The sequence below is a fragment of the Ostrinia furnacalis genome, unplaced genomic scaffold (assembly GCF_004193835.3).
Source record: "Ostrinia furnacalis isolate ACB-3 unplaced genomic scaffold, ASM419383v2 OfSCF2395, whole genome shotgun sequence".
Lineage (NCBI taxonomy): Eukaryota > Metazoa > Arthropoda > Insecta > Lepidoptera > Crambidae > Ostrinia > Ostrinia furnacalis.
In genome coordinates, this window is record NW_021132634.1 from 356,657 (window position 1) to 371,390 (window position 14,734).

At 37.1% G+C, this 14,734-nt stretch overlaps 1 protein-coding gene across 2 annotated transcripts; it reads right to left on the reverse strand.

Annotated features, from left to right (window-relative positions):
• Positions 1 to 1,259: 1,259 nt before the first annotated feature.
• Positions 1,260 to 13,608, reverse strand: LOC114355370 (homeobox protein SIX3). 2 transcript variants are annotated; one of them, XM_028308174.1, is made up of 7 exons: positions 13,504 to 13,608; positions 8,860 to 9,308; positions 8,151 to 8,361; positions 7,629 to 7,786; positions 6,859 to 6,988; positions 5,115 to 5,237; positions 1,261 to 2,049 (listed from the first exon to the last, which is right to left on the reverse strand). In XM_028308174.1, exons 2-7 carry the CDS (start codon positions 9,281 to 9,283, stop codon positions 1,926 to 1,928), a joined length of 1,170 nt encoding a protein of 389 aa, XP_028163975.1. In that variant the 5' UTR covers positions 9,284 to 9,308; positions 13,504 to 13,608; the 3' UTR covers positions 1,261 to 1,925. The 2 variants fall into 2 exon arrangements, with proteins under 2 accessions (XP_028163976.1, XP_028163975.1); XM_028308175.1 differs by lacking the exon at positions 8,151 to 8,361 and having other exon boundaries at positions 1,260 to 2,049; positions 8,649 to 9,308.
• Positions 13,609 to 14,734: the final 1,126 nt, after the last annotated feature.

Here is a 14,734-nt window from a genome sequence, read left to right on the forward strand (position 1 = left end):
AAAGACCGGTCCTGCGCCGCTTGCATCCAGGTACTTCCCGCGACCTTCACCAGACCGTCGGTCCACCTAGTGGGAGGCCTGCCCACGCTACGTCTTCCAGCTCGTGGTCGCCACTCAAGAACTTTTCTGCCCCAGCGGCCATCATCTCTTCGAGCTATGTGCCCCGCCCACTGCCACTTGATTTTAGCGATTCTGCGGGCTATGTCAGTCACTCTGGTTCTCCTACGGATCTCCTCATTTCTGATTCGATCACGCTGGGAAACTCCGAGCGTAGCCCGCTCCATCGCTCTTTGGGTGACCTTGAGCCTTCTTATGAGGCCCATAGTAAGCGACCACGTCGTCGATCAATTAATCTAAATTACTTTCGCATTATTATTTTGTAACAAATAGGGCAACAGAGTTAGTAGTAAAGCCCGGGTTTCACCAAGGCGGAGCGGAGCGGAGAAATCGTATAATCAATCAGATTGAATGAACTTGACAGAATGAAATCTGATTGGTTATTTAAAACATTTCACCATTCCGTCTCAGTGGAAACCGAGGCTTAAAAGGATACTAATTTTTGCTCCCAGTTATTTTAATACGATTTATTATCTCCCGTGAATACAAATGGGATCAAAGCATTTTAACATCATATCGTCAGTATAAAACATTGACTAAATTCAATACAAATCACAAAGCAAAAGCTATGCTTTTATTCGTAATGCAACGTGACGTTAGGTGTGCGCGGCGGCGCGCTCCTCGAGCAGCAGCTTGGCGAGCGCGTGGCGGTCGCCCAGCTCCAGCTGCGCGAAGCCGGACGCGCTCTGAGCACGCAGGCACGCCTCCGTGTCGGCGCCGGACGGCCCGGACGCGGCCCCGGACGGCCCGGACATGCGGCAGGGCGGCGGGCGGGGCGCGAGCACGAGCGCAGGGTCGGGCGCGCGCAGGCAGCGCAGCTCGGCGCCCGCCAGCACCTCCACCACCGGTGCTTCCGAGCTGCCCGACCACGCCGCCAGGGCTGCGAATAATAACTTACATTAAAGCATTGTTNGGTATGTAGTTTGAAGGGTATGATTAGATTTTAAAATTCATTCAATCTAGATAGCTATCTGCGAGTACTCGTAATGCTTGATATTGAATCAAGTTTTGTGAGTAGGTATCATTTTAGAAAAAAACACTTTTTTGTACTATTTATCCTATCTATTTAAAAGAAAATAAAAGTAACGATGTATTCTTAAAGAATTTTATTTAATTTGTAGACTAGAATACAATGATTAAACTGAAACAGCACCTTAATTTATATTTACATGGTTTGAAAGCCTATATTTATTACAGTCTCTGTTTAAAATACTATAGTAACTCTGGTTCATAAGTTACTGAGTCATAATAACTAATGTTGAGTAGTCCTTAAAATAGTTATAAGCATCTAGCCTACTCAAAGAATAATAGTCTGTATTAAAACAATATTATAAACGAATCTACCATCAAATAGGAACAATAGTTAACACAACGCTTGACATAAGTAACTAAAAAGTTTACTGTCTACTACTTATTTTAATTACAATTATTAGCAGGAATCATTAAGAGGAAAAGTAACAAATAATTATTGTTTATATGATCACAATAATCTAAGTTTCGTCATAAAAATGATAGAATATTATATTTATAGTGTGTGTGGCAATCTATAGCGACAATACAAAAATCTTGGGGGAAATAAGTATTATAGAAAATACTTTAAAATCCAATGTCTGAAGGGCAAAACTTTTAAATCCTACATTAAGCTCAGATACTGAAAAAGAGGCTATTTTTATGAGGTAAATAAAGCCATGAGCTTAAATTTTATGTTCATATTTTAAAAAGAATCTCGAATAAAATATTTAGGTACCTTAAAATATAAAATCACAAATTTGTAACTATTTACGTATTAATTTTATGGCAACACTTATTTAAGGGGTGTTTCCGTGCAGGTAATGGTTTGGATTCTGGAGCTGGTGGTAGTAGGCGTTTGGTATCAATGCTTGGGCCAGGCTTCCTTGAGGGCCTGCATACTGGGCAGGTACGAGCATTTCTCTGTAAAGAAAGAAAAAATATTACGTCTTTAGTACCTGATTTTATGTGATGGGCAGACGACATCGTAAAGGTAGCAGAAAGGCGTTGGACGCAGGCCGCTAATATCTATCAACCGGGCAGCATAGAAAGCATTCGGGGCTATGTTTAGCAATGGACGTCCACCTATGAACACGCAGAAATGTTTGTCCCGATTGGGGATCGAACCCGGGATATTTGGATCTGAAGCAGGTAGTCTTATGACTTATGACAATGTCATCTTTTAGATAAGGCTCTGCTTTGTTAGAACATTTTAAAAAGTGCAAAATATTCCAAACAATTTAAGAAATCCTAAAGTCCTTCATGAAATTGGACCCGAAAGTCGTTGCATTAAAAATCGTGGACTCAAAATGGCACCCATTGTTTTCGAAATTTGAAATTGGCACGTTCCGAGGTTCCGAGCTACAGCCGTAACGGAATGTCGTTAATGTCGAAGAAAAAGTCCCGGTTTTTTGCGAGATTCGGCGATGCAAATCGTCGTTTAAACCAATTTTTCTTAATTAAAAATATTTGATTTGATTTATAACTGGTGACGATAGCCCAGCGGTGTCAGTCTGAGTGTCGATTGGATGGTCACTAATTCGAGTCGACACCAAATGAGCCGGAAGACGTAGCGTGGGCATGCCTCCCACTAGGTGGACCGACGATCTAGTGAAGTGTCGCGGGAGGCGCCTGGATGCGAGCGGTGCAGGACTGGTCTTTGTGAAAATCCTTGGAAGAGGCCTATGTCCAGCAGTGGACGTCTTTCGGCTGAAACGAACGAACGAACGACACCACAACAGTCCAACGACTATTGTAGTGCACCTACCCCTAACACAATAACATACACCTAGGTGTGTTTTTTTTAATTACCCTACATGCTATAATTCTTAGTTAGAAGGCAACAGGAATAAGTAGGTCATAATCGTAGTGCATTAAGATAGTTGTACTTATGGATTAGTTGCTCGCGTACCTACCTATTGTTTAAAGCGGTGCACTGGTGTGTCAGTAAGGTCGGATCCTGCATGGGACGAATATTATGGATTTAAAAAAATACCATTAGATTTTTCAACGACATAAACCCAAAAGTAATTTAAAAGCATCATAAATCACTACTTTACTGACAAGCCCGGTAGCATGTTACGCACATGTTTGAGCCCCGGCTTCGTCTATTGTCTTTGGCCTTTTGTTACCAAAAGACATTATGCTCAGCAATTATTAAAACCTGGCAAAAAACAGTAGCACATGGTTCAATGGGCGGGCATTTTGGCTAATTTCTTAAACTATTCACATTCACCAGAAATAATGCAGGATTAGTGGTGAAAGAATTTTTAAAATCTGTCCAGAAGTTTCAGAGCCTATTAGCTTTCGTGTAACCACTATTAGTTAGGTAATAACTAATTAATATAATTATTTTTATTTGTGAGAATCGTAGTTAAGTAACCTAAGTAATTTCTGAGCAAAAAAGCGCGTAGTTTATTAATTGACAATTTATTATTAAACCACTTGTAAATTTCAGCTACGGCGTTATTAATTCTTACAGTTCAACTTCAAAACAAAACATCAAAAAGTTGTGTCTGTAGCCGCATTGTTTTAAAATTATGGGCGACCTGTCTCAAGGTTAACTTTTGTTTGTATCCATAAGTACCTTCTTGTGGTGTTGATTTCAGTCTTGATAACGAAGAATTTTTTTCAGACCAGCCAAACGGCGCGCGAGTCTTTCGGAAAAGTATTCATCGCTCATCAAGAACAACGTCGTACGTAAGTCTTTCTTTTCATCTATCTTATCTTGTTCGAAACTAAATATTTTCGCGAGAGCCATAAAGAAGAAAAAACATAAGCATTTCTTGAGGGGAAACTGAAGCGTCAAGTTTAGCAGTCTGTTTTATTTTCGAAAAAAAAATGTGTTCATCCAAATCAAAGTGAATCAATGTTAGATAATTTAACCACTATGTTCGTAACTGTGCATGAGTGTATGTAGACAAATTAAATAACATCACTTTCAATACTTTCAAGAAGTCCACGTAAAGGCTTAGTAAAATTTTAAATTGTAGTTTGAGACCCAGGGAAAACATAGGCTAGTTTTTAAACGTGTTTTTAAAAGGAAGATACGCGCGCAAACATCTTTCTGTGACATACCGAAAATCACGCGGGCGAAGCCGCTTTAAAATCTACATAGGTCTAGCGGTTAACTCAGTATCTGAGGTATACTTAGAAGCGGCACGAGAGAGTGTTTTGTAACATCAAAAGTCAACGAGACTATACATTACACCTAGTAGCCAGAATCATCCATCAGCAACTTGCTCTTCAGTAGTTACGGCCTTCTTGAATCCGAGTCGCCATATTACCGGTGCCAGTTCTTGAAAATGGTCATGCATTGCTCTATTGGGATCTCTTTCAAATTTATGCTCTGTCACATCATATTATGTCAATGTCACCCCTCCTGTGAGTGCCGCTCCCATACCTCAGAGCCCCGATTACGGTAATTTTTAACGTTTCCAATCCAGACGCGTTTCATCGATTCTGCGATACGATTGGTCAGCGTAATGATCAAAACAGCGTACGTCAGCTGTTTTGACCAATCGTATCGCAGAATCGATGAAGCGCGTCTGGATTGTAGACGTTAAAAGTTACCGTAATCGGGGCTCAGGCACTGAGTTAAGCGCACCTATAGTTAATAAGACCTAGACCATAAGTCCAGTTCAATTGGTTTTGTTGATTTGTTGTTTTGTTTTTATTACTTTTTATTTGATTTTTGTGTTTGTTTTTATGGATACATAATTTTGCCGCCCCCTTATTGCGTGTTCCCGCCGACGTACAGGCACTTTACGGAGTGCTTCCTTCGGCGGTAGGGCGCAGCAACGTTAAGGGACCCGCTGAAAATCGGTGTCGAGGCATGCACACGGCATGCCCTGATTAATGCTAAGAAGGCCCTATTTGACAGAAGGGCACAATGTTTTTCTTTTTGTAATTTATGTAAATGTGATGTCGCTGTTTTTGTCAAATAAAACATTTTTTACTTTTTACTTTTAAAAAATGTGGTTACTTACGGTCGATTAGGTTGTTGGGGGGTCCGGTCCCTCTGCCGTCGGTTCTTGAACCAGTTGGACACCTGAGTGAGGGTCAGGCCGGTCTTCTTGGCTAGAGCCCGTTTTTCGTCCGGGGTGGGGTATCTAAAAGGAATGACTGTTTTGTATTAAAAGCTGATCATCGTCATCATCAGAAGGTAAAGTCTCCAATGCAGGAGCATGACACTCTACTAAAGGCTTTTGGGGGACTTGGGATGCCTACCGACACTTTTTCTCTCTTTTTTTTTTCAAGTTTAAACTAGCTAGTTAAATAGATAGATATACAGGTTTTCACTGGTAGATAAAAAGAAGGAGAAATAATATTTCTGCTTTTAAAATTGTTACTGGATTAAAAATAATTTTAACTAAACTCCAGTCGTATTCAGGCTGCTGAAATAAGCTAATTTTTTTACATGAGTGGCGCGCGAAGTAACTAGGTACATAAAAGAAACCATGGAAAGACATTTTTTTGGTTCTAGACCCAAACAGTAGGAATAAGAATTTAACTAAAATTGACGCTGGCTGTTATGTAGTCTGTGCCGCTCGGCTGAACCATTTAAGAACCTAGTAAGGGACATGTTTTCAGATTTTCGTTTTTTATCATAAAGCTACATAATTTTAAGGTACCTACCGAATACAAAGACAGAAATTGTGATCAAACAACTGCTGGTATTGCCAGTTGACTAACGCTAAGAACTCACGGCGCGATTTTCACCCGCGGCGGTTGTGGAATTGCGGTTTTATTTCAAAACTCACGGGAGCGGTTATTGCGCGGTTATAAGCAGGGTTCGAGGATATACATATATCAAGGGATATATATCAAGATATATATCGTATATATATCCGATATATCTGTACCCCCAGTGAAAAGGGATTTAAGTCAAAAATGGTGATTTTTGGGAAATCGCATTTGAAGTTAAAAAAAATCCTGCTTCGTCGCTATTAGAGATAACTGGATGAAATATTTTTTAGGTGAAAGGTAATCTATATATATAAAAATGAAACCCGTTTCGCGTTGTCACGGCATCACGTGTGAACGGCTGAACCGATTTCGATAATTCTTTTTTTTAAATGTTTGTGGAAGTCCAAGGATGGTTCTTACGGAAAAAAATATTGAGAAAATCTCTACGCTAAGGCGGTACGAAGTTCGCCGGGTCAGCTATATTAGATATGATTAGGCAGTGTGCCAGTTTGGGAAATATAGCATGTGGTTTTTTCGTAATTAAATAAAAACCTAGTTATATCACCATGCACGACAACTTTGCATTCGTGTAAAGTGATATAATGGGACATAAATCATTTTACACCACACTGAATTGACCACCCGCTAACAAGTGTAAAGTGAAACATTTTACGCCATTTCTGTTGATATTTTTTTGTTTCTTCAATTTTAGAAAAAGTTGTAAAACAAACATAAGTAATTACACTATGAGGAATCATTATTTCAGGTCATTTAGGGTAAATAGTCCAAAAAATTTTACTTATATCAATATACACCAATTTTGTGGTGAGAAAAAAAATGTGTAAACTGATCTAACTTACATAATAGCGATCTNTATATCAAAGTTGATATATATCGGATATATATCATAAATATCCGATATTTTGATATTTATAATAAATATCGGATATTTTCGAACCCTGGTTATAAGAACTCACGCCGCGGGCGCGGGTGAAAATCGCGCCATAAGTTCTTAGCCTAAAAGAGCACATCATATCAACTCACCTATTCCTAAAGTAGCAGTCTTTCAGGGCGTTCCTGCTCTTCTCCTTGAAGCAGTACACTGTCTCCTCTCCATCCCATATCGTCTTGGGGAGCGGATACTTCTTCCTTAGTCTATATTTGTCTACGGCACCTAAAAAAGATCGTTTACTTTTTTAGAACTTGCCCAGCCTAGAACGAATGTAGGGTCATACTTGTACACCAAGTCGGTTGCAGAAGTATAGACAAGAAAACAATGGAAACTTATACAGTGTCCCAAAAACAATGGATAACCTTACAACTATCGATTGGCCTCCTCAAGATCTCTATAAAATCAACATAATTTGTCCTTAGTAAAAATATCACAGATTTCAAGATTTTTATTTTTAGAAAATTGCCACCCGTGTTTAGTTTTTCTCATGAAATTCAACAAACAAGCATTTTAAAAAAATGAAAAAGAAGAAAAGAAAATTCGTAATTTCGTGTCGCAATCACATGTGACAATTATCTAAAAATACAAAAAAAACTTAAAAATCTCGATTTTACCTCGAAACTTTTACCTGATCAAATTTTCATATTAGAGAGACCATAGTGAGGCTTATCGATAGTTACACAAGGTTATCCATTGTTTTTGGGACACCCTGTATAATGATGGTGAATAAAAATCATCGGTCATTTGGGTATCCTTAGGGTGCTAGCACATAAACGGTTTGCGGTGCGTTTTTAAGATAGAGCGGATACGCGGTCATAATATGATATTATTTTCTCTAGAATGTGGTAGAATTTTGACTCACCCAAGGGCCTTCCCCGGACCTTCTGTGCCTCATCATAGTGCGCTTTGAACCACAGATCCTGCAGCGCCGTATGGTGCCTTGGAGGGAACGTGTGTGCTTCCAGAATCGCGTAGAGCTCTTGGAAGACCCCTCGGTGGTACGCTACTAGTGCTCGCGCTCTGAAAAAAAATACTGTATGAAGATCTGTAAAATCTCAACTAGTGTTAAACTGCTACACTCTTTTTAACAGAGAAGCCCAAATATTAAGCCTCAACTAAGTAACACAAGTGAACGTTACGGTTAGTATAGTTTTAAAACTAGCGTAGATAGAATAGAATCATAAATTTATTTTGATACATAGATCAATGCGAGAATTGGGTTTTGAAGTTGCTAATTTTGACAACATTTTTAGTTACAGAAATTCTAATTTCTACCTTATAACAAACAAGCCAATAAATCTTATAACAAAAATATAAACTCTAAAGTGTCGTTTACGGATGATTGATATTATCATCCGTAGACGAAAAAAGAATGCAAAATTACCTCAAAACAGTCTCGTTCCCTCTCATGAGCTCACTCTGCGGCAAACTCCAAAGGAAAGCAGCCAATTTCTCTATATCCCCCTTCTGCTGCAACGCCTCACACACGCATTGAACCTGCTCCGAATTAAAATTCAAGCATCTGCGAATGTTCGCGTTCTCGTTCTCATTAAAAAACGTCTGCGGAACCCTCTCTCTCTCACTCCCAACGCCATTTNCTAGTCGGACCCTAAAATAAAGCCTCAGCTAAGTACAAAAGTAAAAGTTATGGGCATAGTTTTAAAACCAGCGTAGATAGAATAGAATCATGTATCTCTTTTAAGACAATAGGCTTGAACTGGGTTTTGAAGTTGTTAATATCGACAACATTTTAAGTTACTACAGAAATTCTGCCATAACAAACTGCCACAAAATTCTAGGAGTCTTATTCTATGTGTTGTCTACTAAGCATGCATATAAAAAGGGTTTAACACTTCAATTCAATTAAAAAATGCAAAATTACCTCAAAACAGTCTCATTCCCTCTCATGAGCTCACTCTGCGGCAAACTCCAAAGAAAAGCAGCCAGTTTCTCTATATCCCCCTTCTGCTGCAACGCCTCACACACGCATTGAACCTGCTCCGAATTAAAATTCAAGCATCTGCGAATGTTCGCGTTCTCGTTCTCATTAAAAAACGTCTGCGGAACCCTCTCTCTCTCACTCCCGACGCCATTTTCGAACGCCACCTGCTGGTTCATTATTTTAACGTCTGTCAAATTTGAATTCTCGTTCGCGCAGCTTTTCAAATTTGGAACGTCGTTAAAATAAGCCGACCGCATATTCCGATCGTCTTCTATTTGATTGAAGAAACTGTCATTCTGTGACAGTTTGAGTTCGAAATTCAAAAACTTTTTGTTTCTCTGCGGCGTTAGGTAGTTCTCGAATTTGTTGTTCTCTTGCAGGTAGAGTTCTTTTCGTTCGTCGTTTCTCGGTGATTTCTGTTTGCAAGAGAAGAACTGTTTTTCTTGTACATCTTGTTGATAGAAGTTGTTTTGGTTCTCGTACGGGAACGGGGGTAGAGACGTTTCTGACTCACTAGTAGAGTCACTGGATGGACTCAAGCGGTCTGAGCAGGTATCCATGTTGGTGGATTTCATCACAAATGATTTTAATTACTGTATCCTAAAACAAAGCAAACACAACAATTATTATGTTGAATGGTACTCTATAGTATTATGTAATAGAAAAAATAACCTGAATATTTTTCGCCAACATGAAAATCCTAGACCGAGTGAAAAGGAGTTAATGACCTAGCATTAGTGTCAATAGCAAATTACGAAATCATTGTTTACAAAAGCGAATTAACTTACGTCAAATCTATTATTTATAAAAAAAATGCCGAGTTACGGAAAAAATATACTTATTAAAGCACACGCAAGCAGATTTAAGTGTCGCATATTTCTTTATAGAAATACCTGGAAAGTTTTATTTTACATACCTAGAAGTTTTATTTATATTTTAACTTATTTGAAATTGTTTGTGTTCATTGTCATTATAATACGCTTCAGATTTCATGAAGATTTTTTTACCACAACGAAGATTGGCCTGAGTCTCAGCTAATAGAAAATGATGATCAAGCTGAAGGTAAGAGTTCATCTCCAAATCCGGGCCTTTTCAAGGCAAGAGTGAATAGGTACTAGACTGCATCCCACTTAACATCAGGTGCGATTGTGGTCAAATACCGGCCTTGTTATGCATAAAAAAACCCATAGAAATAACAACTTTCAGTTTTTGTCAGAATTTGAAATATTTCTAAGAAACTTTTCAGTTTTTCAGTTTCTCTCGAGAAAAGTCTTCAAAGAATATTTGATAAAATATTTGTTTCTACCTACTTATTATTTTCGTTAACACAATAACAATATGCACAATATTCAATTGATTCTAGAAAATTATTAGGTAATAATTAAGTAACCTGCACTCGAATGTCACAGAAATGGTGAACCGACAGAAAGTTTGATAATAACGTTTTAAAATCCGTCGTCGCTCCGTAAAAATACAAACATCATTACAATAACACCGCGCCGGACATGTTGCGAAAACAAACATGTTTCCTAGAAAATTTACATTTTTATATCCTTTTCGAGTGAAAAACTATTGAAAAAACAGAAATATGGTGACCCTCACTCGGCATGGGGCACACTGAAAACCAGGGCCGTGGCCTTCGTTACCGTGGGCCACGGCATACGCTGAGTGGGGTCCCATTGCAGTGGGCATCTTGTTTGTGAATGAGTGGCACTGCTCAAACTGAGCAGTGCCACTTTTGACTCGTTATTTTTTCTTCCTTTATTATGTGCCACTGTCATGTCTATGTAATTGCCTGTATTTGTGTGATGTCCATTGTAATAAATGTATCTTTCTTTCTTTCAAATAATGATTATTTGGTACCATAAAAAGAGCAATACAAGGCTAGTTAAAAATAACAAAATTAACGCACCAAATTGGTCTCTGGCTCAATAATATGAGGCCAAAAACTTATTTATTTTAAACCGACTTCAAAAAAGGAGGGGGTTCTTATTGTAAGTAGGCTTAAAGAGAACTTTAACACGTCCCAACCACTACTTTGGGATACTAAATAATTGGACATTGGACAGTGCTAAGAAGAAACGGCGGCGCCAACACCATGGAGCTATTTGTGGCCTAAAACCTTATTTTTGTTACGATTATATTTTCATAACTTTTATTAATAATCCTCTTCATTATTCATAAATCTTTCTTGAATACTGAGAAATAGCCAGGTAATTAAAAGAGAGCAGTGACCTATTAGTTTATTGCCCGTTTTCACCATCAATTCCTAATTTTTAAGTGACCCCTATGAAAACAAAATTCCTGTTACGTGTTACCAAGGGGCTCACTTAAAAATTAGGGATTGATGGTGAAAACGGGCATAAGGTTCGCAGTTCACATGCTCAATATCCCGAGGTTACGGATTCGGATCTCGCTGGAAGTAAATTAGATAAAAAAATTGTGAGAGAATGATCCTTATATTACGTAGTTTAACTTTTAATTGTTGTTTATTTTTACAACACAATATAAGCCGTCGGCTTGATTGAGCCATGTCAAACGGCTATGGCGGATTAGGTATCACTACTTACTTGCTGATAGTATTTGATAGACTATTAACAGTTTATCTGACAGATTAACTATTGGATCTACAGATTTTGGATTTAAAAGATTTTCCATTAGGTATATTCGATAGCTTTAACCTATACTATGACGTGTCTGGGTGTTTTCTATGTATAATATGTATGTATTTACAAAAAAAAGTATTTAAGTATGTTTATATCCGTTGTCTAGTACCCATTGTACAAGCTTTGCTTAGTTTGGGGCTAGCGGCGCAGTGTAAAAATGGCCAAGGATATTTATTTAAGTATTTATTTATTTATACTAAACTTATACATATGTAACAAAGCCTACTGAAAATTTCAACGAAATATTATGGCTAGATTGTAGAGTTATTATTATCACTTGCCTGAAATTTTTTGGAAAAGTATACCTAGGTAACAGAAATAGTACTTGGTAAATAGGTGCCAAAGTTAGGAATTAAATGGCAAGAAGCTTTTCCAAGATTCTAACAATTATTTTGCTACGAGCGGCAAATTACGGGTAAAGTACTTAGTTATTTGATGAGGTAACGACTTAATAAATTGCAAACGGCAGAACTACCAAGAAAGCCTATTTTTTATTACAAATTTAATAGATTTAGAATTTAATTAAGTATTTAAACAAGAGCTAAGAAAATTAATATATTTTAACTTAATTTAGGAAAATAGGCTAACTGAAAAATATTACCTTCATAATTTTTATGAATTTCATTCTAAAAGTCACTGGAAACATAGTAGGTGGGTATCGAAATTATCCAAGATACTTTTTTATAATTAAATAGGAAAACATTCATATTTATACATGTATAATTATATGGGACAATATTATTTGATCCNCGGGACAATAAATGGGCCAGTGAAGAATAAACCTTGTCTAAATAGTTTAACTTTTAATTGTTGTTTATTTTTACAACACAATATAAGCCGTCGGCTCGATTGAGCCGTGTCAGACGGCTATGGCGGATTAGCGGCTCAGAAGGTATCACTACTTACTTGCTGATAGTCTTTGATAGACTATTAACAGTTTATTCTGAGAGATTAACTATTAGACTAACAGATCTTGGATACAGTGTGCCTACCATTGTAGAATATTTTGTAATGTACCTACGATACAAGATTTGCAACACCCTTACAGGGTCATAAGTTGAGACTAAGTTTAAGATCACCACCTATGTACACTTATGAAGCAATAAATAAATGATTATGATTATGATTATGATTATGAGTTACGTTAGGTGTGCTCGCTAGCGACTGCGTAAAAAAATGACATTTAAATGTATGACATATTGTGCAGCGACCCTAGCGGCTACTTTCAAGAAATAAAATCGTCATAGAATTTTTTGACGTATTCGCTAGCGAGCACACCTAACGTAAACTCATGGTAGGCACACTGTATCCAAGATCTGTTAGTCTAATAGTTAATCTCTCAGAATAAACTGTTAGGTACATTTAAATGTCATTTTTTTACGCAGTCGCTAGCGAGCACACCTAACGTAAACTCATGGTAGGCACACTGATATCTTTCATTATATTCGATAGTTTTAACGTATACTAAACTTATGTAACAAAGCCTACTGAAAATGTTACAACAAACCGGCTAGATAGTAGAGTTATTATCACTTGTCTGAAATTTTTAGAAAAGTATACCTAGGTAACAGAAATAGTACTTAGGTAAATAAGTGTCAAAGTTAGGATTTATAGTACTTAGAGCAAGAAGCTTTCCCAAGATCCTAATAATTATTTTGCTACGATCGGCAAATACGAGTAAAGTAGTTATTTGATAAAGTAACGAACTAATAAATTGCAAACGGCAGAACTACCAAGAAAGCCTATTTTTTATTACAAATCGAATAGATTAGAATTCAAATAAGTACCTATCTATTTTAAACACTTGCTTAGCAAGAGCTAGAAAGTTTTAATACACACTAAATTAATTTAGGAAAACCACATAATTGTTATGTATTAAATTTTTTCAAACAGACTATAAAATAAATAAGTTTCGAAAGATAAAACTGTTACATATTAAAAAGGAAAACATTTAAATACCTACGTAATTATTAGACGTGATTTTTATCCCCGTAAAAATGTAAAAGCGGCTCTATATGATTTAAAAAAATATCATTCATATTTGAAAAAACTCCGATAAATTAAGTAGGTATAATAGTTAATATTTGAATTAATTATAAAATAACTGGATATAAAAAAGTGTTACTCACCCAAAAATCCAATCACCATCACAAAATCACATCTCACATTCACAACCGTACCGAAAAAAATTGTCAATTCAAAATTAAAATCACACACCCTCGCAACGGCAAGGCTTGGCGTCAAATAACAAGGCGTTTCGTTACAAAGCTGCGAGCGGGACAGCTTACGAGAGAGACGCAAGATGGGCGGGGCTTACGCAAGTAGAATTTTTAATTTTTAATGTCTTTTTTAAGGTACCCGGCCTTTTTGGAACCGGTTGGTGGACCTCCCAGTAAAGGAGGTCTAGAAAGTCATTCATAAAATTGTGTATGAAAAATTGCTGAAAACTGAGCTTCTTGTCAAATTGATAGTGATAGCTGATTGTTTAAGTTCCAAAATAATCTAGAAATTAGCTCTTTACTCGTAGGAAAGTAGGTTGCACAGTATATTAGTTTGTTTTAATTTCGGTACTTATCCTATTTTGTAACTATAATAATTAAATGGTTAAATATTCTTATAATTAATTACCATCATCATCATTTCAGCCACAGGACGTACACTGCTGAACATAGGCCTCCCCCAATGACTCCACCTTGTTGGTGGACGGTCCACGCTGCGTTTTCCAGTACGTGGCCTATATTTTTGAATTTTGATGTACTTTATGTAGAGTCAATAAATTCGCTTTAGACCTTTTTTTTTTCAGAAAAACAATGCTATGTATAATATACATTATTTAAATATAGTTATTTTTTACATAGTTATTTACGAGACAATGGAATAATTAGATTTGCAAAACCTCAGAACATCAGTTTTCAAGAAAATCAAAGTTGAAGGTGATTTGTAGCGCTATCATAGAGCGCTTTCCGCCCGCGGCTTCGCACGCTCGGAATTTTGACTGTCACTGAAAAACTTTATCGCGCGCGTCCCTGTTTCAAAAACCGGGATAAAAAACTATCCTATGTCCTTTCCCGGGACTCAAACTACGTCCCTGCCAAATTTAATCAAAATCGGTTCAGTGGTTTAGACGTGAAAGAGAGACAGAGTTACTTTCGCATTTAAGATATTAGTATAGATAGTATAGATTAGTATAGAATGATGTAGCTTGGATGACGATGGGTTTTTAATACAATTTGCTGTCTAACTTTCTATGTATTAAAACATCTAATGTTAAATCTAAAACCTAAGGGTTTTATTACCCCTTCAGGTATATTATCTGAATTCAAAATGGCGCCTTTCCATTGAACTTTGTTGTTCCCACGC

Excerpts from the sequence above, each read along its gene's own strand:
- LOC114355370 (XM_028308175.1), bottom strand. The coding sequence starts at position 9,283 with ATGAAATCCACCAACATGGATACCTGCTCAGACCGCTTGAGTCCATCC. Across the intron at positions 6,989-7,628 it reads GGTCCGGGGAAGGCCCTTGG|GTGCCGTAGACAAATATAGA; the intron begins GTGAGTCAAAAT and ends GATCTTTTTTAG. Across the intron at positions 2,050-5,114 it reads CCCCAACAACCTAATCGACC|AGAAATGCTCGTACCTGCCC; the intron begins GTAAGTAACCAC and ends CTTTCTTTACAG.